General features: G+C 35.8%; 2 protein-coding genes across 2 annotated transcripts; both read right to left on the bottom strand.

Annotated features, from left to right (window-relative positions):
* Nucleotides 1–3,825: 3,825 nt before the first annotated feature.
* Nucleotides 3,826–6,154, bottom strand: CXCL10 (C-X-C motif chemokine ligand 10). The gene is made up of 4 exons (XM_090268100.1): nucleotides 6,042–6,154; nucleotides 5,413–5,539; nucleotides 5,098–5,187; nucleotides 3,826–4,652 (listed from the first exon to the last, which is right to left on the bottom strand). Exons 1-4 carry the CDS (start codon nucleotides 6,100–6,102, stop codon nucleotides 4,625–4,627), a joined length of 306 nt encoding a protein of 101 aa, XP_090124226.1. The 5' UTR covers nucleotides 6,103–6,154; the 3' UTR covers nucleotides 3,826–4,624.
* A 16,276-nt stretch (nucleotides 6,155–22,430) lies between these two features.
* On the bottom strand, nucleotides 22,431–24,161 carry CXCL11 (C-X-C motif chemokine ligand 11). Its single transcript, XM_090268099.1, has 4 exons — nucleotides 24,059–24,161; nucleotides 23,354–23,480; nucleotides 23,167–23,239; nucleotides 22,431–22,936 (listed from the first exon to the last, which is right to left on the bottom strand). The coding sequence occupies exons 1-4, from the start codon at nucleotides 24,117–24,119 to the stop codon at nucleotides 22,895–22,897; spliced, it is 303 nt and encodes a 100-aa protein (XP_090124225.1). The 5' UTR covers nucleotides 24,120–24,161; the 3' UTR covers nucleotides 22,431–22,894.
* Between the last annotated feature and the right edge of the window lie 645 nt (nucleotides 24,162–24,806).

Below are 24,806 nucleotides of genomic sequence, written 5' to 3'. Positions count from 1 at the left end.
CCTAGAAATACTTTTAAAATTAAGTCTTGATTGTTATTTATCTTTGTAACATTTCCGTAGATTGCTATTTCTACTTCTCTTTTATAAATGAGAACACAGAGGCCCAAGGAGGCTTTAATGACTTGTTCAGAATCACCAGAGTAGCTATTGTCATATTCTCACTGCTCTCAGCCAGCCCCTGAACGGAGGGAGAACAGTGTTAGCCAGTTATCAAACTCTAGATATGGAACAGTGAATTAACTAAGTATGGCCTGATGAGGAAAGTTAATAGACAAAAATACAATCATTTTCCCTTTTCCATTCTTTGTAGGCCAGTGTTCTTAGATCAAATTGCAACATTTGATCATTGTGGGCCATATATTTCCCTAGGAAAAGAGTCTCCCCCTGACTTTTATAACAAAACATACTACAGTAGATGTGTTCATTTGTTCACTGTGTGCTTAAAATTTTATTTACGTAGAACACAGTGAACTTTCTACCAGAAAAGGAATAATTCTTCACCTCTGATCTAACTTCCCTAATAAGATAATCTTTTATTGTTTTAAATATCTGTCTAGACTTCTCTTTGTGAGCTAGGTTTCTGTGTGAGTTTTGTTTTCTGGCTTTATTTTAATTTTTAAAAATCTCATTTTATAATATTTATATTTGTGGCAGAGACAAGTACACTTTCCCTTACAGTATGTATCCCTCATAACAATTAAATAAGACAATACTTTGTTTTGGACAAAGTAACGTGGACAGAAGCATTTAAGAGCCAGTATTCCATTTCCTTCCTTCTCTTCCCTGTCATGGCAGCTGTCGATTGATATAGAGGGAGACTATACTCCTGAGTTAGCATAGAGGCCCTGCCAATGTACATGGAACTTTGTGTGAGTAAGAAGTAAACTTTTATTGTGTTAGGTCTTTAATATTTTGGGAGCTTTGTTACTACAGCAGTGTCAAGAGATCTTCTACATTATATTTTATATGTTTGATAACATATATAAAGCATATAACTACATAATGGTGGTGATGGCATATGTAGCATAGCCCAGAAAGTCTTTCATGATCTAATTCCTGTCTGTCTCTCTAACATTATTTCCCACAATATTCATACCTCTAACTTTATACTTACATTTTTCCAGATTGAACGCAACATGCTGCCTCACACCTATGTCTTTGTACATGTTGTTTCCTCTACTAGAATTTACTTTTCTCCTTCTACTTAACAGATATGTATGCATCTTTCCAATTCCAGATCACCATCACTTTCCCAGGAAAGGCTTCCCTAATTTTATCCATTTTCTTTGTACATTGCGAGTGTTTCAGTTCAAATTTATTTACCTTTATCTCTGTCATTAATAGTAAATTATAAACTTGCAATATATTCATTTTTTATAACTTCGTATATAAATATTTGTTAAATGAATGCCCTACTTTTAATCAGCAGTTTAGATTTTTATTGGTCAATCTCGTCGTCGTCGTCGTCGGCAGCCGTCCGTCTCGAGAGACGATGGTGTAGCTTCTTAAGAGTCTATCTGCACCGCCGAGAATGGTTGTGCAGTCCGACTCGGGAGTGACACGGTATCTGTCTCCTCCCGTGTTGAATCGACATCTTGTGATGACGCTGGAGTGTCCTCTCCAGTGAAGCTGAAGCTACAGAGCCTGGGCAGGGTGATATGGAGGGTCTGCTGTTGCCCATGCAGCAGACCCCCCCTCTCTTCGCAGCTGAAGGATCCAAGGGAAAGACGGAGTCAATACAGCTTGGCTTCAGGTGCGCCGCAGGAGTTGCCAGTGTTGACTACAACGTCAAACCGCCTTAGGGACTCCGGCTCCGGATTTTCTGTCGGGGTTTACTCCCTTAGCCTTTCCCCTGAAGAGGTATGCCACAAGGCAGTGGAGGTTTTTTGGAATCAGAGTTTTCCTTCTCTGATGTGCCCTGACTGGAAGATCGAACCAGCGACACTTAGCTCGCAGGCCGACGCTCAATCCACTGAGCCAAACCAGCCAGGGTACTATTGGTCAATACTGTCCTGAAAATTAGTTGATAGTGAGTTGAGAATAAGATAGGCGACCTTTTGTATAGCTAGAGGGGGTTAGGAAGAAAAAGGAAATAAGAGGACAGTTTTGCTGTGATCCAGTTAAGGCTCCCATAGCAATGGTCATATTCTGCATTCATTTGTCATATACCAGAATGGGATTGTATTCTCTCTTTTTCTCTCTCTCTTTCTTTTTCTTATATTGCATTATATTTTTCCCAGCTTCCCCCACTGAGATATAATTGATATATTGCATTATATTAGTTTTAGTTATACAATGTAATGATTCGATATTTGTATATATTGTGAAATTATTACCACAGTAAGTCTAGTTAACTTCCGTCACCATGCAGAGTTACAGGTTTTTTTTCCTTGTGATGAGAACTTTTAAGACCTACTTTCTCAGAAACTTTTAAATATGCAAATCAACATTATTAACTGTAGTTACCATGCTATACATTATACCTCCAGTGATAGCTCACTTATTCCTCCATTTTGCTATATGAAGTTGCTTGATATTATGAAGACACCTCATAGTTGGTAATATTCAAGAGTTTTTGTTTCTTTGTTAGTTTGTTTTGCCTTTTCAGTATAAAATAGAGCACATGTTAAAAATTAAAATGTGTAGGTACAGATTAAAGAACAAATTCTCATGTATCCACTACCTAAGTCAGAAATAGAACTTTATGATAGTCCAGAAGCCCTTTATGTGCCCCTCCCTGATTGAATTTCCTTCTCATGTGAAGGAAATCACTATCCTGAATTTTATGGAAATCTTTTTTTTTTTCTTTTTGTTTTTCTCATATATGTCTTAACCTCCACAATACAATGTTAAGTTTGCCTGTTTTAAAACTTTATAGTAAATGGAATTATACTGCATGTACTTTTCTGTGACATACTTTTTTGTGTGTGTGCAGGATGATTTTTGAGATTCATCCATGACATGTCCCTAATTTCTAATGAAATCGGACCTTTTCATATGTTAAGGGTGTGTGCTTTTTTTCCTTCTGTGAAATTCCTATTCACTTCTGTTTTTCATCTTTTAAGTAGTTGTCTATCTTTTCCTTTTTTATTCATAGGGGTTTTTAAAACATATTCTTGATACTAATTGTGCCCTGGCTGGTGTGGCTCAATGGATTGAGCACTGGGCTGTGAACCAAAATGTCGCTGCTTCGATTCCCTGTCAGGCACCTGCCTGGGTTGTGGGCCAAGTCCCCAGTTGGGGGCATGTGAGAGGCAACCGATTGATGTTCCTCTCACACATTGATGTTTCTCTCCCTCTATTTCTCCCTCCCTTCTACTCTCTCTGAAAATAAATGAATAAAATCTTTAAAAAATACTAATAATTTGCCAACTAAATGTATTTTAAATATCTTTTTGGTAATTAATTGGATATGGGAAGTGAGGGAGAAGAAGGAGTATAGAAAATTATTCCCTGGTGTCTGGTTTGGGCAAGAGAGGATAGTGGGTCTGTTAAATTAGGACATACAATAGAGTAGGAGAAATAGATCTGGGGGAGAGGGGAATTAACTTAAGATATTTTGGAGTTTGATGGGATATCCAGGTGGAGATGTCTCATAGAATGTTGGCTATAAGGGTCTGAAGCTCAGGACACATCAGTTACACCACAGCAGTCCTGAAGGAATCTTGTATGATGGGCCTCTCAGGAGAGTATGGTTAGAAGGAACATGGTGATTTTCAAACTCATTTGTCCTCTACCCATTCCAGCTTATCAAAGTTATGAATTCTCCAGTTTAAGCTTCTAATGAAATAAATATCCCAGTCAAATGACCCACCAGACATGTCATCATAGTTGCAATCACTTTATTGCCTTCTTGCTTTATCAACAGTTAAATAATCTTTCTTAATATTTCCAGGAGGGCTCACCATTTTTTATTTTGAAAAACATTGAGCATATTTGTTTTACATGACATGCAGAGAAAATACCTAGATTTTAAAATTTCTTCCATCACTTATTCATGTGTAGTACTTATTTACACAAGTTGTTTCATATTTACTGAAAACAATGTAAGAAACACATACATCTAAGAATAATACTTTGCATAGTCTTTCATTAAATAATACTGTTTTCACATACATTTCCAGACATTTCTAGCTTCCGTGTGTGTGTGTGTGTGTGTGTGTGTGTGTGTGTGTGTGTGTAACCACTAGAAGAATCTGAGCCCCTTGGGAGAATGGCAGTAGAAGCCCATAGAATGAAGATCTGTCTTTAAAAAGCAGATTGTATTATTTTGATTGCATTTCTTTTAGTTATTTGAGATTCTAAGAACTCTGGTAAGCCCAGAGGTGAAAGGATCTCTTAATATCCTTTAGAAGGTTGGAAAGGTGAGGGAAGGAGGGCTAGGGCTTGGCACATTCACTAAGAATGTAGCACCTGAGAATAGCTTATATATAGAACCAGGGCAGAGTTACTACTGGAACAGCTCAGGGTGATGAACTATCCACTTCCCTGCAGGAGTAATAGCAGCAAATGTGGTGACTGTGGTTGGTCACCTATTAGGAGAACTGCAATCCAGAGAGAACTTGGGCTTGACATACACTCTTCGTGAGGAAATGATGGTCCATCCTTATCAGCAGTGCAGTGATTATGCTTCTCTCTGTGTTTGAGAAGACCTGTAAGAAGAGAAAGAAGGTGTAAAAGTGAAACAATCAACTTTAGCTTCAGTCTGGGTGCTACTTGAAACTTAACTGAGTTCATAAACAACCTCATGTTCCCAGATGAAATGTGTGGTGAGCTTTCCTGCTGCTACACAATCATTGTAGGTTACAGGTGCTGCTTTCTTAAGGCCAGGAAAGGCTTGGGGCAAGTTTGGCAGCTTTGCTTGGATAGTTATAGCTCTGTCTCAAGGATGAAGTGACTTTGAGACATATAGTCAGGGTAACTTTTGACACCACAGAGATGGTGGTATCTAAATAACTGGAGGTAGAGGAGAGGGCATGGTGGTAACACACTTTTAAGCCAAAGGTCCCACAAAGGAAACTCAATGCAAATATTTCTAAATTCCCAAGATTGACATTTCTTAAACAGAAGTTTTTCTGCAAGCAACAGCAAACCTACCTTTTATTTTTAATTGCTCTCAGTATATTCCTGACGATCTTAGACTCTGGACTCAGACACATTTTCTCCCCATTCTTTTTCATTGTCGCACTATAGAAGTAAATAGGAATGAAAACATTTAAAACAATGTTGGGTCAGTAAACTGATGGAATATACAGTTTTTAAGTTAGGCACTTAAGTTTCACTCTACATGCTTCCCTTTGCTATACAGAAATTTTAGAATCATCACAAACACTTTACTGATCTTTTATGATGAATAAATATCTTTATATGATTACAGCCAGGAAGATAATCATCAGATGGTATTCTACTCACATGATCTGAACTTGTGGACAAGAATGACTTGCAGGAATCATTTCAAGTTTTTCTAAGGAACTTGGATGAACAGATTGGTCACTAATCTTGATGCAGGCACAGCGTATAGGTCTAGAAAGAGGTATTCCTGCAGAAAAAGACAGGTACAACAGGGAAGGTTAGCTCAGTTTTCACTTTAGGCATTTAATGTGGATTAGGTGGTGCTTAGCAGAACCTACATTCCTCTGTCATCACATAGTCACTTAATCTGATGATTCCATTATAAAACAGTTCTGAATGATTATTTAGTTGATTATCTGAAAGAATGCAATTACAACTTGTTGATCTCGAGGTCATACCTTTGAGCACAGTTCATATGGTTAATTAAGCTAAGTAAACTAAGGGGGTACTTGTGTCTTCTCTCTTCTCATTCTTTTACATTTTCTGTCTATCCCCCCTTTTCCCTTCCCTCTTCTGCTCCCACCTCCTCCTTCTCTCATTTATTCCACTTGCTTCTCTTACTATAAACTCTGTAACAAGAGGGAAACTCTGCTCACTTACCATTCATTCATAAGCAGGCTGTACAACTTTTGCAAATACCCTGTTTCTGTATTTGTAGAATTTATACCCAGTTCTATTTCTGAACTTACCTTGAGCTCCACTCAGAGTCAGAAGGATAAGGCAGAAGACAAGAAGAGCACTTTGGTTCATGGTGCTGGGACTGGAGGTTCCCCTGCAGTAGGCTCAGAATGTCTAAGCAGTTGAGGAATGTCTGAGAAAACGTGGGGCTAGGATGCGGTATTTATTTGTGAAGGCACTTTTCCTCTCTATCTCTGATTGGATAACATTACAGTCGACTCAGCAAAGCCTGCTTGTCTGTTGCTTGGGGAAGTCCCATGTTGCAGAATTGAACGTATTATTTGCTTTTATTGTGGATTTTGAGTTATGGCATTTCCCACTCCTTTTTTTTTTTTTTTTTTTTCTGATAAGAGGGAGTTAAGTTTCACTTTCCAAACCATGAACTATTTCTTGAAAAACAGGACTTCATTACATATAGAAATAATTTTAATAGGTTTTTGATTCTCATCTTTAACCTCCTAAAAAATAAAATATCAACTTAATTCTCAAGTCAAAAGCCCTAAATATAGTTTTTCAATGAGTATATCTTAATATTGTGTTTTGAATTAATCTTAATTTGCAGCAGTAAGGCATTATTAGGAATGTCTTACATTTATTCACTTTATGGGTTTCAGAGATGTCATTTATTTTCTCATTTTATTCCTATCATAACCGTGTAAGAAGTTATCTTCATCTCATATATAGAAGAACAATCTTAGAGGTCAGATAATTGTGTTAGGTCATACAGAAGTTGCCTTCCATTTATTCTAACTATGATTTTTTTCAACATTTATTTTAAATTTCTGTAATTATTTTCAGAGGCTAAGTAATTTTTAAAAATGTCTCTAAGCAGTTTTTTAAAATTCCTCAGTAATAGCAATTTTTCACCTTTTGTAGTTAAATCTAATTTTTGGAAACAGTAATTTAGCCAGGCATTGCCCTTTAATCAAATACTATAAATTAATAGGTTTGGTCTTCTTGGGGAAGGTTAAAGATATGGAACTGGTAAGTTTCAAAGAATTCCAGAATGTTTTAGCCACTTACAACATCATTAGAATACACGAATAACCTCCAATATAACCATTTTGAGGGAAAACAATACTAATTTGGATATCTGATTTCTGGTGTGTTAGTAAAAAGTTTATGTTTTACAGTGAGTCCTTGAATAAAAACATCATAACATCAAGAATAGAGTAAGAGCCCCGGCTGCTTTGGCTCAGTGGATTGAGTGTCGGCCTGCGAGCCAAGTGTCGCTGGTTTGATTCCAAGTCAGGGCACATTACTAGGTTGCACATCAGGTCCCCAGTTGGGGGCGCCAGTGAGAGGCAACCACACAGTGATGTTTCTCTCCCTCTCTTTCTCCTTTCCCCTCTCTCTAAAAATAAAATAAACAGACAAATAAATAAATTTGTTTAAAAAAAAAAGAATAGAGTAAGAAAAGGATTCATAGCTCTAATGGGGCTATTGAAAAAACAAAGGATATTTTTTGAAGAAATACATTTAAAAGAGGAGCATGAGTGGAGAGTTCTGGGAGAACAGGATGGAAACAGAGGTTGGTTTAAGGTGGGTACAGCTCCAAGAAAACTGTCAAGTGCAAAGCAAGAGGAAAAAAGTGTTAGCCATTGAACTGATAACAGTGACAACTGAAGTTAGCACAATTGCAACTGGAAGACAGATAGCAACAAAACTTGGTGTCTTATCTTAGCACTAATACTTGGCTGATGAAACCCAGCAGATGATATCAGTAGGAAGTAGGTGATACCTATATAATACAACGTGTTGGGCCTTAATGACTGTCCGCAGTATTTAAGTTTCTTTTTTAAAAAAATTTATTAGTATCTAAGTTTGATTGTGTTCTTTATAAGGGATTGGTAACAGGGGATCTGAGATGAAATACTGATCTAAATGTAAACATCACCCTGCAATGGGAAATATTTTGCAAATACGTTCCAAGTATGAAGGCAAATATCTGCGAGATCTTTTCATACTTAGCCAGGCCACAATAATGTAGAGATAAGCCAGGGAAAGGCAAGGTTTAGGCTACTGTAGGGTTAGGCTAGTGTATCTGTCAGGTTCTGGCCCAAAATTTGGCACAGAGGCCAAGATAAAAGCCCATATCTGCAAACTGGGCACACATAAGACTTGGAACCTCAAATGCAGGAGCTCTGAATAGTGAATGAATCACTGCCTGGGGCAGGAAGAAATTGCTGGAGTGCTGAATTCCAGGTCAGTTGTTCCAGGGACTGGAACAGAACTAAGCTATCAAGTCAGCAGACTTAAGCTGTGGGAAACTGGAAAGACAAAAGGCAGGGAAATGAGTCAGGGATGGAGAAAACCCAGGAGACCTTCACCAGAAAAGAGGCTTTCTTCTTACGAGGGAAAGGCTTATGAAAAAGTGACATGGAGGAGTCCTCCCAGTAGCTGTTAGAGTAGAATAAAAATTGAACTGTGAGCCCTGACCAGTGTGGCTCAGTTAGTTGGGCATCATCCCACAAAGTAAAACATCTCCTGTTCAATTCCTGGTCAGGGCACATGTCTGGGTTGCAGGTCTGATCCCCAGTTGGGGTAGGTACAAAAGGCAACCAATCAATGTTTCTCTCTCACATTGATGTTTTTCTCCCCCTCTTTCTCCCTCCTTTCTCCTCTCTCTAAAAATAAATAAAATCTTTAAAAACACCTCATTTAAAAAAATTGGAGTGAGTAAAAATGTCAAAAATTTTCAGAGAAATGTCTGACATTATGGATGTAAGAGGCTCTCAATAGTTCAACATTAAACAATAAAAAAGATACATGGTGATAATTTTGCTTTTGTTAGTATCTAAATTCTCAGCTAGGATGTTGTCTATGTAAGCAAAGACGGGAGTTGAGGCAGATACCTGCTAAGTGGACTAAATACCTATTATTAATGATAAATTTTTTAATTCATTTAGTTGATTTTTATTAAACATTACATAGCGTTAACTATGTGCCAGGCATTATCTGAAGTGCTTTATGAATATTGATTTATTTAAACCTTAAATAATGGTTCATTTATCCCAGAAACTCTAGAGTCCCTGTCCTTAACAACTTTGTTATGCTGTCTCTCCAGAGAGAACATTGTTCTTGATTTGAACTTCTGATTTCCATTCTGTCTTAATTGGCTGAAGCCATCATTGAGGTTAGTGTGGTGTATTGGTTATAAACCCCTAGCAAAACTTTAAAATGGATCTTACACTAAATTTCATACTAAAACAAAAATGCTGTGATATATATGTCATACACATATGTATATAGATATACACGTTAGCCAGTAAACTCACATAGATATACATTTATTCACTTACAGTATTTTTTAAAAGGTAGTTTTCTAGTCTAAGACCATGGTCAGTTGGATTCATTTTAAAATTTATCAAGCATTGTGTATCCTGGAATTTTTGTGATTGGGGAAATACATTTACATATTTCTTCCTAAATTTGTATTATAATTCTGTTAAAATATCTAAATTAGTGGTCTTTTATTTTAAGAGATGGTTTTATTGTAATTTTTAAGGTATTACATCTTATTTCTGCTACTAGACGACTCCTAGGTTTTATTTATAAATAAATGATTGTTATTTATATGTAGCCTAAACTATTCTTTTATCAGAAATATATACGCCTTCTAAATTTTTTTGATATTCTTTTTGTTAATTGCTGTAGCTTGCTGAATCATTATAAAATGTACTTCTTTGTCTCTACTAACAGTATTTGTTTATTAGTGTACCTACTCCAACTATCTTTTAGTTACTGTTAGTATGATATATATTTTTTTCTTCTTCTTTTTTTTAATCCTCACCTGAGGATATGTTTATTGATTAGAGAGAAGGAGGAAGGGAGGGAGGGAGGCAGGGAAGAGGTGGAGAGAGAGAGAAGAGAGATAATAGAGAGAGAGAGAGAGAGAGAGAGAGAGAGAGAGAGAGAGAGAGAGAGAAATCACTGTGAGAGAGAAACATTGATGGTTGCTTCCCATACATGCCCTGACTGGGAATGGAACCCACAAACTAGGTAAGTGCCTTGACCAGGAGTTGAACCTGCAGCCTTTCGGTATATGGGGCAACGCTCCAACCAACTGAGCCACCCAGTCGGGACTATTTTTGTCATTTCTTTTACTATATATTTTTGGGGTTATTTTCTTGGTGATTACCTGGGGATTATAATTAACATCTTTATTTAAAACAATACACTTTAATTAAATATCAATTTAATTTCAATAGCATACAAAAACGTTGTTCTAATATAGCTCTCTTCCTCCCCTCATTTGTACTATTATCATACAAGTTAAATCTTTATTCATTATAAACCCATCAGTACAGTTTTATAATTATTACTTTATATAGTTGTCTTTTAAATCAGATAGAAAAGACACAATTATACCATCTTTTATATTTACTCATGTAGTTGTCCTTCCTGATGCTCTTGGCTTCTTGTGGGTTTGAGTTACTGTCTATTGTCCTTTCATTTAAACCTGCAGGACTTCCTTTTCATATTTCTTGTAGTGCAGGTTTAGTGACATTCTCTCAGTGAAATTTTTTTTATCTGAAATTAAAAAAATGACAGCTTTATTGAGATATAATTTACATACTATGTAATTCACCCTTTTAAATACACAGCTTAATAGTTTTTCATATATTTACAGAGTTGTGCAACAGTGATCTTCATTTTGAAGGGTCATTTTGTATGATACAGAATTCTTGGTGACAGTATTTTAGTACCTCTTCCACTGCCTTCTGGCGAGAACTTACGTATTAATATTTTTGAGGATCCTTTGTAAGTGATGGCACTTTTCTCTTGCTGCTTTCAGGATTTTCTCTTTGTCTTTGTCTTTTGACAGTGACTATGATGTGTCTAGTCAATGGAATTTGTTGAGTTTCCTGGATGTGCGTATTAATTGTTTTAATAAAATTATATCTTCAAATAGTCCTTCTGCCCCATTCTCTCTATTCCTCTCTCTCATGTTTTATACATGTTTCTGTGAGTCCAGAGTCACCAGGAAATCAGGAGAAGGCAGTGAGCTTATAGCAAAGCAATTGATTTATTGGGGAGGCTCCCCAGCAAGAGGGAGAATTAGCCAGATCAGGACCAATTCCCACCCGAAAGGGGCTCGGGTCTGGTTTTTAAAGTAACAAACCTCACTAGGGAGAAGTGTATGTTGTATAAGTTTCTGTTGGTTACTTTCTATATTTCAGTGAGTTGTGGTTCCCTTATTGGCTAGCGGGTTTCACCACGAGAGTCACCCCCTGCCCTGTATTCTTTCTGCTCCTGGAATGTGTTTTGTCCATTTTCACTGTTCTGTAACTGCTTTTCTTTTTTGTTCTTGTGGTCATTCTGTTCTTTTTTGTCCCTTCTTGTTTTTTTTGTTCTGGGTTATTAATTCTGTTACCTATCACTAACCAAATTCACAAGGGACAAATATGCAAATTTAAAAGATAATTATTCATTTATAATGAGCACCTCTCAGTGACTGGGATGATTGGGTCCAGAGTACCTGGAAAGTTGGATTAGTAATTAGAATGTTGCCTGGTGAGCATAGAATTAAAACAAAGGACACTTCTCTTCTTGTTTTGAATGGGAATCTGCTCAGGGAGAAACTTTGTAAGTGCGATCAATGTGGAGAAGAATTCAGAAAAAACTCAAAATTTAGAGACAATAGAAGCCAACTATTACAGGTTACACCCACAGCCAACACTACATGAATCATTAAAATAAAAATCTAAATTATAACTTTTCAAATTTATATTTCTCTTAATTTTTGCAAGGTTTTTTGACATATTCACTTTCTTAGTATTCACTGATCTGAGTCTACTTTTGAAAGAAAACAGGAGATAAGGAAGTATCCTACTTTTAGTTTCAGTTTCCAATGCTGTTGGTTAATCTTTGATCTCTAAATACGGTATCAAGCCAAAAGAAATAATCTGCCCCGACAGACTTGTTATAGACCCAAGGAAAAAAAAATGCTTTCCGAGAAACTAATGTGCTTAGAAGAAAGTTCCTAAAAAGCAACAGGAGTAGTTCAGTGATTTCTGTAGACTGGGAATCCCCTAAGCTGATGTATGATAATACTCCTTGGAAAATATGGGAGAGAAGAACAGTGTTTTCCCTTTCTTAGTTTAGACTGAGCTCCCACAAGATTCCCTTAGCTCACAGTGCCTAGTGATAATACTGGTTACATACTTTGAATTAACCCTTCATATCCAGCCTGAGCAAAGGCCAAAGTGGGTGGTGAACACTTAACAGTCTTCCTTCTTGGGAGAGCTGAGAAGAGCTTCTGTCTGGATGCATTTTATATCATGCAATAATTTGTTTTCCTAACACCTGATGGGATGATGAGATGGGCTGGGAATCTAGAGATAACAGTATATTGTTCTGTTTCTCACTTGCTCTGTGATCTTGGACAAATTCTTCGGCCTGTTTATGCTTCAGTTGTCTTATCTTCAAATGCGCATAATATCTAAACCATCCACATTACAGGTTGCTCTAAAGATGACAGGAGATTAAAAATGTATTTTAACAAGTCTAAGTGGATTTTTCCCATCAGCTAACATTTCACACATACAGTCAGCTCTCTGGCCAAGTTTCAGCTTATCTTCTAGGTACAACAAATAATATTTTCTCTCTAGATGATGTAGTTATTCTTGTGGTAGGATATCTCTGTTAGTTTACAGCAGTCACTAACTAAGGTATGACTTTCCTGGTAGAACTAAGGTTTGAATCATGCAGCATTTACTCAAAATTTTTTTAATTAAAAAAGTGAATTTTCAATTACAGTGGAATCTAAAGAACAACATAAACAAACAAAATAGGAACACTCATAGATACAGAAAACAGACTGATGTTTGCCAGAGAGAAGGGGGTTGGGAGACTGGATGAAAAAGGTGAAGGGATTAAGAAGTACAAAAAGGCATTTACAAAGCAGTCACAGGAATGTAAAGTGTAGCATAGGGGATACAGTCAATAATATTGTAATAGCTGTGTATGGTGTCAAATGGGTAGTTAAAATACAAGGGGGACCATTTTGTAAAGTACATAATTGTCTAACCACTATGCTATATACCTGAAACTAATACAAAATAATATTGAAAGCAGTATTTACTTTTTAAAAAATATATTTTATTGATTATACTATTACTGTTGTCCCAATTTTCCTCCTTTGGCCCCCTCCACCCAAAACCCCCATTCCTTTCAGCAATACCCTGTCTTAGTTCATGTCCTTGGGTCATGCATGTAAGTCTTTGGCTACTCCATTTCCTATACTGTTCTTAACATCCCCCAGTCTATTTCGTGCCTACCAATTTGTGTTTCTTAATCCCTGCACCTTTTCCCCCATTCTCCCCCTTTCTCCTCCCAACTGATAACCCTCCAAATGATCTCCATATCAGTGATTCTGTTCCTGTTCTGCTCATTTGATTAGTTTGTTATTTGGATTCAATTATTAATAGCTGTGGATTTATTACCTTTTAATGTTCATCATTTTGATCTTTTTCTTGTATAATTCCGTTTAGCATTTTATGTAATAATGACTTTGTGATGATGAACTCCTTTAGTTTTATCTTGTCTGGGAAGCACTTTATCTGCCCTTCCATTCTAAATGATAGCTTTTCTGGATAGAATAATCCTGGTTGTATGTCCTTTCTTTTTATCACTTGGAATACTTCTTGCCAGTCCCTTCTTGCCTGCAATGTTTCTTTTGAGAAATCAGCTGACAGTCTTATAGGAACTCCTTTATAGGTAACTCTGCTTTTCTCTTGCTGCTTTTAAGATTTGCTCTTTATCTTTAACTTTTGGCATTTTAATTATGATGTGTCTTGGTGTGGTCCTTTTGATGTGTCTAGCTTGTTTGGGGTTCTCTGCGCTTCCTGGACTTCTATGTTTATTTCCTTTGCCAAATAATGGGAAGTTTTTTTTATTATTTTTCACCTAAGTTTTAAATTTTTTGCTCTTCCTCTTCTCCTTCTGGCATCCCTATGATTTGGATGGTGGCATGTTTAAAGTTGTCCCAGGGGTTCCTAAACCTCTCCTCATTTTTTTCAATTCTTGTTTCTTCATTTGGTACTGGTTGACTGTTAATTTCTTCCTTATGTTCCAAATCATTGATTTGAACCCCAGTTTCCTTCCCTTTATCATTGGTTTTGTGTGGATTTTTCCTTCATTTCACTTAGCATAGCCTTCACTTCTTCCCTTCTGTGTTTGCTGTACTCAAGCATGTCTGTCAAGTCTGTGAGCATCTTTATCACCAGTGTTTTGAACTCTGCCTCTCTTAGGTTGACTATCTCCTCGCTTAGTTCTCCCACTGGAACGTTGATCTGTTCCCTCTTTTGGGCCATAGTTCTCTGTCTCCTCAACTTGACAGACTCCTGTGCTTGCCTCTGTGTGAACTTTTTGTATCTCATGTTGTTTTATTTTGTAAACATCCTGTAGGAATAAGATAATTAAAAACTAAAAGGGAGAATGATAGGGGAACTCAGGAGTTAAAGAGTTTAGTTTTCATTGATAAGATTAAGTGATTAAAACTGTAACTAAAGAGTTAAAGAGTTCAGCTTTGATTGATAGGCTTAAGTGACTAATGCATGCAGAAAGCTGTTATTCCAAAATTGTGCAGTTTTTGAAAAAAAAAAAAAGACTTCTTACCTTTATTCCAAAACTTTGCCTCTGGAATTTTGCCTAGAAGGTGGCAGTGGGTGGCAGGACCCAGAGTGTTGTCCCAATATGCCAAGTTTGCAGGTTCAATCCCTGGTCAGAGCACATACAAGAATAAGCCAATGAATGCACAAATAAGTGGAACAACAGATCAATGTTTCTTTTACTCCCTCTCTCCCCCTTTCCCCCTTCCTCCCTTTTTCTAAAATCAATCAACTAAAAAATGGTCAAGATAGTAAAATGTTAGGTTATGTGTATTTTACAAAAGCAAGGAAATAATAAACACAGTATTTAGGATAATGATTATCTTGGGGTTGGAGGAGCAAGGAAACGGTATAGGGAGGGAGCATAGCTATATTTTAAGTTATTGTTAATGTTTAAGTTCTTGATTTTGGGGTGGTGAGTTCATAGGTCTTTGTTATATTGTATTACAAATACATAAATATATGCATGGGTCAGAGATGACGGTATGTGTGTATCATCAACTAAAATGATGATTAGTCCAAGTCTGTACCTAAGATTCATTAAAATTAATTTACTATAAAATCCTCATTACAGAGAAATAGTATGAGTTTTAGCTTCTTGGTCCTTTCTTTGGAGAGGTGCCAAAGTAATGTGGCATAATTATGCTACTACTTTTCTGAGTCATTTCTTATTTTAATAAGAAATATTGTAAGTTTCCAAGAATCTTTATTAAATTGTAGCAATATTTTGGCTTAACAGAGTAACGGATAAATTTTAATCAGTCTGCTGTTCAGGGAGGGTCACTGAGTTGTTAATCCAGAGATTAAAGAACTGAAAGGTGAGAGGTGACAAGAATATGATTAGTGAATTAAATTGAATAGATTAGGTGGGTGGTAGAAGATTAAAACCAGAGGATAGGCAGAGATGAGAGAAGGAGGTGGGAATTGGTTTCCTTTCCATTTCCTCCCCTCTCCCACCATGTTCCTCTCTTTTTCCCACTCTTTATTTCTTTTTTTTAACTCTCTTCTTTCTTCCTCTCTCTTTCTTTTTTTATTCCTCTTTGTCTCTTTTCTTGATGTCACCAGTAGGACAGGATGACTATGAATTAAGATATATTGACAAGTCCCAATAAAGGGAGTCTCAAGTTATGAATGGTTCTTGATACCAAAAGTTTGGAGGACAGGTACTTCCCATATTAACTGTCTGCATAAGCTGCTCAGTATTAGAATTTATTTTATTAAAAATAATATATCAAAATCAATGCTATATTTTTTTTCTGGCTAGGCTGTGCTATTTTTTTTTATCACGTTTAATTTTAACAACCACTCTATAAGGTGTACCTATTTTTTAATAAGCTAAAATGGGATTCTATAGGAAGATTCAAATTCAGGTAGTCTAAATTCAGAGCCTCTTAACCACTCTACTATACTACCTCCATGCCTTTCTTTTGTTATCAGCCTCAACTGACAAAATCTATGGCATCAATCAACAAATCAAGGCACCTGGTCATCTTAATTTTGTAGCATCAGTTAACCCTCAGAAAGAAGCAGATTCTCTTGCTGAATCTGCCTGGTAAGATCAAGAGTAGTGTGGATCAGACAGGGGCCTGGAAGGAAACAGAAGGTATATTCAGCTGAAATTTTGAGAAGAGTTTTTTTTTTTTTAATCCTAATCGAAGGACATGTTTATTGATTTTAGAGAGGGGGAAAGGAGAGAGAGGGAGAAAAGGAGAGAAACATTGAAGCAAGAGAGAAACATCAACTGGTTGCTTCTTGTACACACCCTGTACTGGGGACCTGAGCCCACAACCCAGGCATGTGCTCTGACCAAGAATCAAATATGCAACCTTTCAGTTTATGGGTCAATATTCCAACCAACTGAGCCACACTGGCCAGGGCTGGAAAGAATTTAATAGCAGTTCTACTTACAGAAATGTGAACAAGATTAAAGGAACCAACAAGGGATGTTGAGACTATCCAGTGGAAAGATATTATGAGTTCTTAGAAAGAGGCAAGGTAGGGAGAAGATATTATTGGAACCAAGTGATAAGCCCATTACATATTAAATAACATTTTTATGAAAAATAACTGTATTTTACCAAAAAAAATTTAGTGAAAAGAGTAGCAGGCTTAGAAGGGGTGAGCGCGGTAGGGGGGAAGCAATGGGGAAGAAAGGGGGACAGCTGTAATAGAAAAACAATAAAAAAAATTTTTAGTGAAAAAAAAAGTAGCAGGAGAAGAGAGCTAGACTCTTATATCTACTACTGCATTTACTTTCTTGCTGTTACATATCACATAGGCTCTAAGAAACTTGTGAGAGAATGTGAATAAAAAAGACCATTAACATCTTAATATTATTATGAAAACACTTTGACTTTATGGACTTTCTGAAAGTGTCTCAGGGACCTTTGAGGTGAACAGGGATGAGTGTCACACTTTGAGAACTGCTGTTCTATGATATAATATAGTATAGTATAATCTGTGCACGTTCAGTGCTTTCATACTTGTTACACACTGAACATTATGACTGTTTTGTTTCACTGTTAATCAGAAGCTTTAGGTAAGGCCTAGTTTTACTTGATTCATTTTTGTCTTTTGAGGGGGAAGAGAAATCTTCAGTATGTATTAGTTCAATAGTGCATGTTATTCCATATTTTAGATCATTATTTAGTTTTCCTCAAGCTCTTATTGATGATGACTTGTCTTTCATTTGTGAACTATTTAAGGAAGAGTCTAAGTTAGGATTTATGAGAAAGTATGTAGCCTACAAGTAATTCACCTCAGGGTATTTCCCATGCACTGCCAGTTTATTGAGCTGCACCAAATCACTGCATCTGCGTTTATGGTGCCAGGAGTTCCAGGAAGAGTAGTTATCCTTTCCTGGTACTGAAGTGAAACTATAGTTCAGTGTACATAATGACCTCAGCTGCCAACGTTGCCTTGGCACCCCTGCCCCGACTCTCTCTCCCAATACTCCAAACAATTGTGTTTGGAAATATACTATTTCTAATCCACAGAATGAGCTGACAGCATGATAAAGATTTATATTTGTTGGTTTTGGAACTCTTTAAGAAACATACTCAAGAGGTATGTTAATTCTATATGGGCATATTAAGTACTCATTAGCCAAAAGTAATTAATTATTTTAATCTTTTCTTTTCTAGCAGGATTAGCCAAAACTACTCATCTGTTTGGAAGCTTCTCTTAGTTAATTAGAGGAAACAGTCTGGATTTCTAAATCACTGTGAATATTTAGCATCTGAGTTTTCATATGTTTAAAACCCGATCTGCCCACCCCCCCTTTTTTTTTTTGGCTAAACCACATCTCCCCCATCTCCCTATTCCTGTTAGTGGCGGTACTATTCTTTTAAGCCCCGAAACTTCAGCTTTTCTTGATTCCCTCCTCGGCCTCTGCTTCAGATTTAAATCCTTAGCATTTTCCTTGATTCTTTTCTTCAGCTTCAGCCTTAACGTACAATCTGTCACTAATTATTATTGATTCTCTTTTTGCAATGTGATCTTGTTATACTTCTCTTTTCATCATTTAGCCCTTATTACTTTTATTTCATGCTAAAATACACATAACATAAAAGTTACTATTTTAACCACATAAAAGTCCACAATTCAGTGGCATGGAGTATAGTATAATCATCACCATTCTCTAGTTCCAGAACTTGTTCATCATCCTGAACAGAAACTTTGTAACCTTTAAGCAGTCACTCCTCATTACCTCCTCCCCTGAGTTCCTGATAATTACTGATCTACTTTCTATTTCTGTGGGTTTCCCTATTTTAGGTATTTCATATAATTAGAATCATACAATATGTCACCTTTCATGTCTGGTTTCTTTTAGTTAGCATAATGTTTTCAGGATCCATCCATGTTGCAGCATGTTTTGGTATTTCATTCCTCTTTAAGGCTGAATAATATTCCATTGTGTGTATATGCCACATTTTCTTTATCCATTCATCTGTTGGTGGGCATTTTGGGGGCTTCTACCTTTTGGCTATGTGCTGTATGAACATTTGTGTACAAATTTTTGTTTGGACAACTGCTTTCAATTCCTTGGAGCATATATATCTAGGAGTGGAATTGCTGGGTCATGTAGTAATTATTTTCACATACTCTCCTTACTGCTTTTCAGACCAGTATTTCCCAAGGCGTGAGACAATGCTAGGGGGCTTACTGATAACAACACTTAATGTCAATTAATTATTTTCTGTTTTCCTTCTAGTCCCTCCGATTAAATTACAGAGAATCTCAGTTTGGTATTTGTATGGCTTTCAAACATCTCACTATGTTAATTTCTCTTTTAACAAATGAGCAGGCCTGATGCTTTTAACCTTTGGTATACTATAATATCTCGCTGATATTTAGTGTTTTTTCATTGTATTTCCTTTTATTATTCCATTTTATTTCTATAGCAAGTGATACTTATTTCACATGTACAACAGTGAAAGTAAAAGTGGTACATAGAATTTGCAAAATATAATGAAGATTGATTAGAAATATGGTAAAAATTTGTAAAGATGATATGCAAATGACTTGAGGTTTGGGAAATAGGAACCTGAGCCATGACAACATATACCTTCTCAGTCTTTCCCATTTTCAATCACCTTTCTATGCCATTCCCAGAATAATTGACAATAACTTGCATAGGGTCATTCTCTTATTCATAAACATTTAATTCCCAGTTTATAGAGTAAAATTCAAGGTGCTGAGCTAGACATTTGATGTCTTTCATCCTTTCTTCTAATTATATTTTTCAACTCACTTTATATTTCCCACCATGGTACATTCTCCTGCCATTGCTGTAAGTTCCTTTCTTCTTAGTTTATATTGCCATTTAGTCATTCCATTATCAAATATTTATTGAGGTTTTGATATGTGACAGGCACTGTACTCTGGGCCAGGACTACTGTAGCCTTCTTATTGAGCTTACATTTATGGAAGAGCAGATATTAAGCACAGGAATAATTCTTTAGTGACAATTGCAATAAATAATGTGATGGAAAAGTAGGGAGTGTTATGAAAACAAATAGGTCAGCTAATACAGTTAGGATTTGAGGGGTTCTTTCAAAGACAACCTCTTGTTGAAAATGTCATTTAAACTAAGATCTAAGTGACTAGTAGGCAGTGCTTGCTTCAAAGGTACATATACTAAGTCACTAGTAGGCATTAGCTTAGTGAAGAAGTGAACAGAGGGAGTAGTGTGTGCAAAGGCACTGAGATAAGAAGACTCATGGCTCAAGTAATATGTTAATTCTTTCATGTCTAGTTTGTCATGGAGAAATATACATATATGGTGTCTTTTCAATAATAATGTAGCAGTCTATACTACATTACTTTAAAAAATTTATCATGTAGCCCTAACTCAATGAATTTTTATTTTCAAAGCTATTCTAAAAAAAAAAATCACTGTAAATAGTCAACTATTAGACCCAAATCTTCAAACTGTCTTGGAAATTTATATCGAAGTTCCTTTCTATATAGAAATTTATGTATATTTATGATATATAACACATATTATATATTGTGTGTTAATACCATATACCTGTGTTTAATATATTTATATATTTATAATATTACAGATTATATTGTTTATATCATGTGTTTATACTATATACCTATATTATATGTCATAGTATAAATATATGATAGAGGTTATATAGATTTGTATGCAAATCCCCTGGATAAAATTTTAGCTTCTCATTATTGCTTGTAGGCACCCATCAGTAAGAGGCCCTGTTAGGTTCCAGGCATTCTCCCCTGCTGTTTACTTTTCTGCCAATTCTCTGCTGTACATTATGTTGGTTCTTTGATATCAGTGGGAAAGATACACACTAGATACATTAAAATTGTTCTTTCTTTTTTCTGCCTGGCTAGTATGGATTAGTTGGTTGAAGTGTTGTCCTGTAACTAAAAGATTGTGGGTTTGATTCCTGGTCAGAGCACATTCATAGGTTGCGGGTTTGATCCCCTGTCTGGGTGCATATAATTGATGCTTCTCTCTCACATCGATGTTTCTCTCTCTCCCTTTCTCCCTTCCTATCTAAAAGCAATGAGAAAAAATGGCCTCATGTGAGGATAAAAAAAAAAAAATTCTTTTTTCAAATAAGCAAAAAAAAATAAATCTTCTTTTTAGTAATTCTGTAATAAATATTTTTATTTTTCAAATATATAGGAGTCTATATAAAGAGTTTTGTATCAGCTAAGGTTTTTGGTTACAGCAGAGAAATCAACTATGGCTAGCTTCAGCAGAAAAGGAATTTAATTGCTAGTTGAAGAATCCAAAGGAAGACTGAAGAAACAGGGTTGGGACATGGACAGAAACTCAAGGGAGCTAGGTGGCAAGAAAGACTAGCCAGTCATGCTACTCTAACATGTGTTAGGACTTACACTGATACTACTGGCAGTTTAAATAATTTTCTCACTGATAGTATATTTTAGGTGCTAGCTGGAGTTCAAAGTCTAGGACAGGAGTGGCTTGGCTGAGGTCTTGTTCTGGCTGCCAGACGGGATCTTCCTTTGGCTTTCCCTTTTTGGTCTCTGACCAAGACTCACCTAATAAGGGATTTACCTCAAGTAAGAAAGGGGTTTGGACTTAGGAAGACCCCTTAAAAAGAAAGACTATTTTTCCTTCATAATTATCCATTAAAATATATTTTTAAACAATTCTGTGTGATGACAGGTAGCTGTATGCTTCCTGAAATACAAGGTGAAATTGCTAAGGGCATATCAAAATTTTGGAAGACATGATTGTTTGTTTTTCAAAGTGTGGACAAAAAAGGGACCACATACTAAACCCAACAAGCTCAGGGGAGGCCTGTGTAGGGGGCCTTCCAAACTCAGAAACCTGAAGTAACCACATAGGATAGTCTGAAATTAAAACTTCCTAACTAAAGGTGAGTCATGGTGGGTAATCACGTAGTAGACCAGTATCTTTCTTGACAAAGGCCAATCTTTACCTTAACTGAGCCTGTCTATTGTCTTTTTGCATCTAAAACAAAATACCTTTGGAATATCAGAGTACTCTCCTTTTCCAGCCCCCCCTCCCCTCCAGGGCACAATCTCCCACCAGAGCAGGAGACCACTGAACTCATCTTGTTATCTCGTTGTCCAAATATCATCTCTGTGTGATGTAAATATTAATTTTTAACTATCCTTTACTCACCAATATAAAATAAGCATTTGTCTCTTCATTTTACTCTTTATCCAACCTCAGAGATTTCCCCTCTTTGTTTTCTCCCACTTCCCTAATCTACCACCAGTGGATTTCCTATAACCCTCCTTACATCTCCTCTTTTGATTGTAATGTATAAAATAAGCTGTAAAACTGCCATCCTCTGGAGCATTTTCTCAATCCATTGAGATTTTGCTTCCTGGCAGTTGTCATCAGTTTTGCTCAAATAAACTCATAAAAATTCTCTGTAGGTTTGGATATTTCTTACAGTGACAAAAGGGTGGTGGTACTTTATTAAAGAAAAATCTTCTTGATTCTTTTTAAAGTAAAACAGTCTTAGGTATTCCTAATTGTATAGTATAGGCGTGTCTTAAAAAGATAAGATTATGTATTTTTTCTAAGAAAAATAATCACAGAAAGTAAAAATGATTGCCAGATATGCACATATATTTTTTCAACATTTTCTTTAATAAACAGAAACATATTTGAAATGTGTCCAAAATGTGTCCAAAATATTGCCATAATTTATAAGAATAAATGAATCCAAAATGCACAGTAAACACACATATCCCAATTGCTTCAGACCATTTCAATGAGAAACAAAGTTGTAAAAATCTGTATTTACATTCTTACCAGTTTCCCTTAGGTCATAATTTTTTCATAGTACATTTCATGAGTTATAGCCTTTTTATAAAACAAGATGACATGTAAGAACTTTTTTCCTGGATATATATGTGCTATATGATTTACATTAAAAATTTGGGGGTAATGTTCATTATATACATGGATGTTTTTGACTCAAGATCCTGACTTCAGAATAATGTTAACATCTCTGTTGTAACCGCAAATTGTAATATGTAATGTAGATCAAGTACAAACAGATAACTTAGAGAGACAGAAATATTTTCATCATCACAGCAGAATAGTTATAAGCATCAAATATTCTAGAAGTTTCTCTAACCCACAAATGCATGACTGTACATTGCAACAGACTGAGCAGAAAGTCATTTCCCTAATACAGAATTCTTATCATTTCATCGTAATAGTTAAACTTGTTCTGAATGTTCATATAGTTTTTTCCAGGACTTCAGATGTTTTGGTGTTTTAAAGAATTCATTTCTTCAACTTTCTGTAATGAGAAAACGAGAATTTTATAAACCTGGTCTATTCTTGGTTCTCAGTGATTAAGAGCTGGCATGTAAAAACATTGAGCAAGAAAGGAAAACTAATTATAAACAAAAACCCCTTATAAAAACACTTCACACAGAATCATAGAACCTTTCTGCAGTTGTCTGTTTTTTCAAAAGATCTGTCTTGGATTAAACATTATAAAATGGAAGTAATCCATTAACAACCTACCTTTATTATAATGTTTGCTTGCTTTGATCGAGGATTTAGGCATCTCTGTTCTTTATGTGCTTTCAGGGTGATGCTGTTAAAGGAAGATCCAAAACAGTCTTAAATTTTGATTGGGAAAACATAAAAATAAATAAATAAATTTAAAAGAGCTTCCACCATTGTCATCGTTAGCAAGCTCATTACTTACATCACTTCTGTTTTGTCACAGTGGTTACTTGGGTAAATCACAGAGATTTTCTCAATATTTGCCACTTTCACTGCCTTCACTCCAGGGCCTATGCAAAGACAACGTCCCCTTCTGAACATTGGGAAACCTAAAACAGATCGTAACATCAGTTACTAACGGGTCTCATTGCAACAGATGGCTGTGGCCTATAATCGTGGTGAAGAAAGTAGCCAAGTTTTAAGGATAAAGATGGTTATTTGTCAAATAGCTCTTGAAACTGCTTCTGGGAAAGGAGCCTTTTTAAGCTATTAATTTTCTCTTTAAATTTGTAAGCAAACCATTAAAGAATAGAGGATAGCATGAAAGAAGTTTATTGGAAATCAAGCTTATTTGCCTCTTACTCTTACGCTCAAGAACTTTTCTAGGAAGCTAGTAACATTATCTCACAGAAATCTTTTAAACAGACATTTAAAACCGTTGCTAAAGGCTCTTGCCAGATTTCGTAGCCAAATAAAAAAAAAATTCCAAGCAGTTTATCATCTCTAATTTCAATAATTATCTCTAGAGCCTCAGACATTTATTGCATTCTCTGTCAAAGCGGTAGTCACTTCTAATGTGTGAAATTAAATAAAATGTAGTATATCTTTTAGGGTAAAAGTGGAAGAAGAGACATTTAAAGAATTAGGAAGGCAATTTATGGGCTGAGAAGTAAAAAGCACCGTATACCTTGAGTAGCTGTAGCACAAAATATAACAGCCAAGAGTATAGCCATGCCGCTCACATTCATGTTTGTTGCTGCTGCTTCAGCTTTGATACTCTTCTGGGAGGGAGTAGAAATAATGAAAATGGTAGTGAGTTCTTAGTTGGCATATATAGGCCATTTTATACACCAATAATCCTCTAATGACAACAGGAATTTCCCTAGTTGAGTCATGCTTCTTTCTTGCTTCCAGGAGTTTCTCTTTTGTCCCTTCCATTTATTACAGTGTCAAAAGGAATACTAATGTGAAAGCACTTTTCACTATAAACAGTTGTACACCCAGATAAGAACCAGCCTTCTTAAGATAGCATTTCCTAGAAATGCATTTACTTATTGGACTACCCTGGGCAATAGAATTCTGATTGCTCTTCATTCTTTCATTCAGGAAGATTGTCTCCCTATTTTCAGCCCTTTGACCCTCCATCCTTCACATAGCTATACAAAAGAGCATTCTTAAGAAATGCAATTTTTAGCATTTTACTTTTGCTTTTATGTCCAAACTCTTAACATTTATATAAGTCCTACATTATTTGACATCAAATGACTTTTATTTAATCTTATTTATATTTTTGCCAACTCTAATTGGATGTCTAAAGAAGTCTTCCTAATAATTCTGAACTTATACCCATTTCTTTTGGCACTATTATTTAGCGTATAAAGTTGTATGAGTTGTGGATTTTTAAAAAATGATCCTCTTTTCTCATTAAATGTTTC

The sequence above is a fragment of the Furipterus horrens genome, unplaced genomic scaffold (genome assembly GCF_987537825.1).
Source record: "Furipterus horrens unplaced genomic scaffold, mFurHor1.1.pri manual_scaffold_2, whole genome shotgun sequence".
Taxonomy (NCBI): Eukaryota; Metazoa; Chordata; class Mammalia; order Chiroptera; family Furipteridae; genus Furipterus; species Furipterus horrens.
Note: the sequence above shows the minus strand (reverse complement) of the source record. Positions and strands in the feature narration are given on the sequence as shown.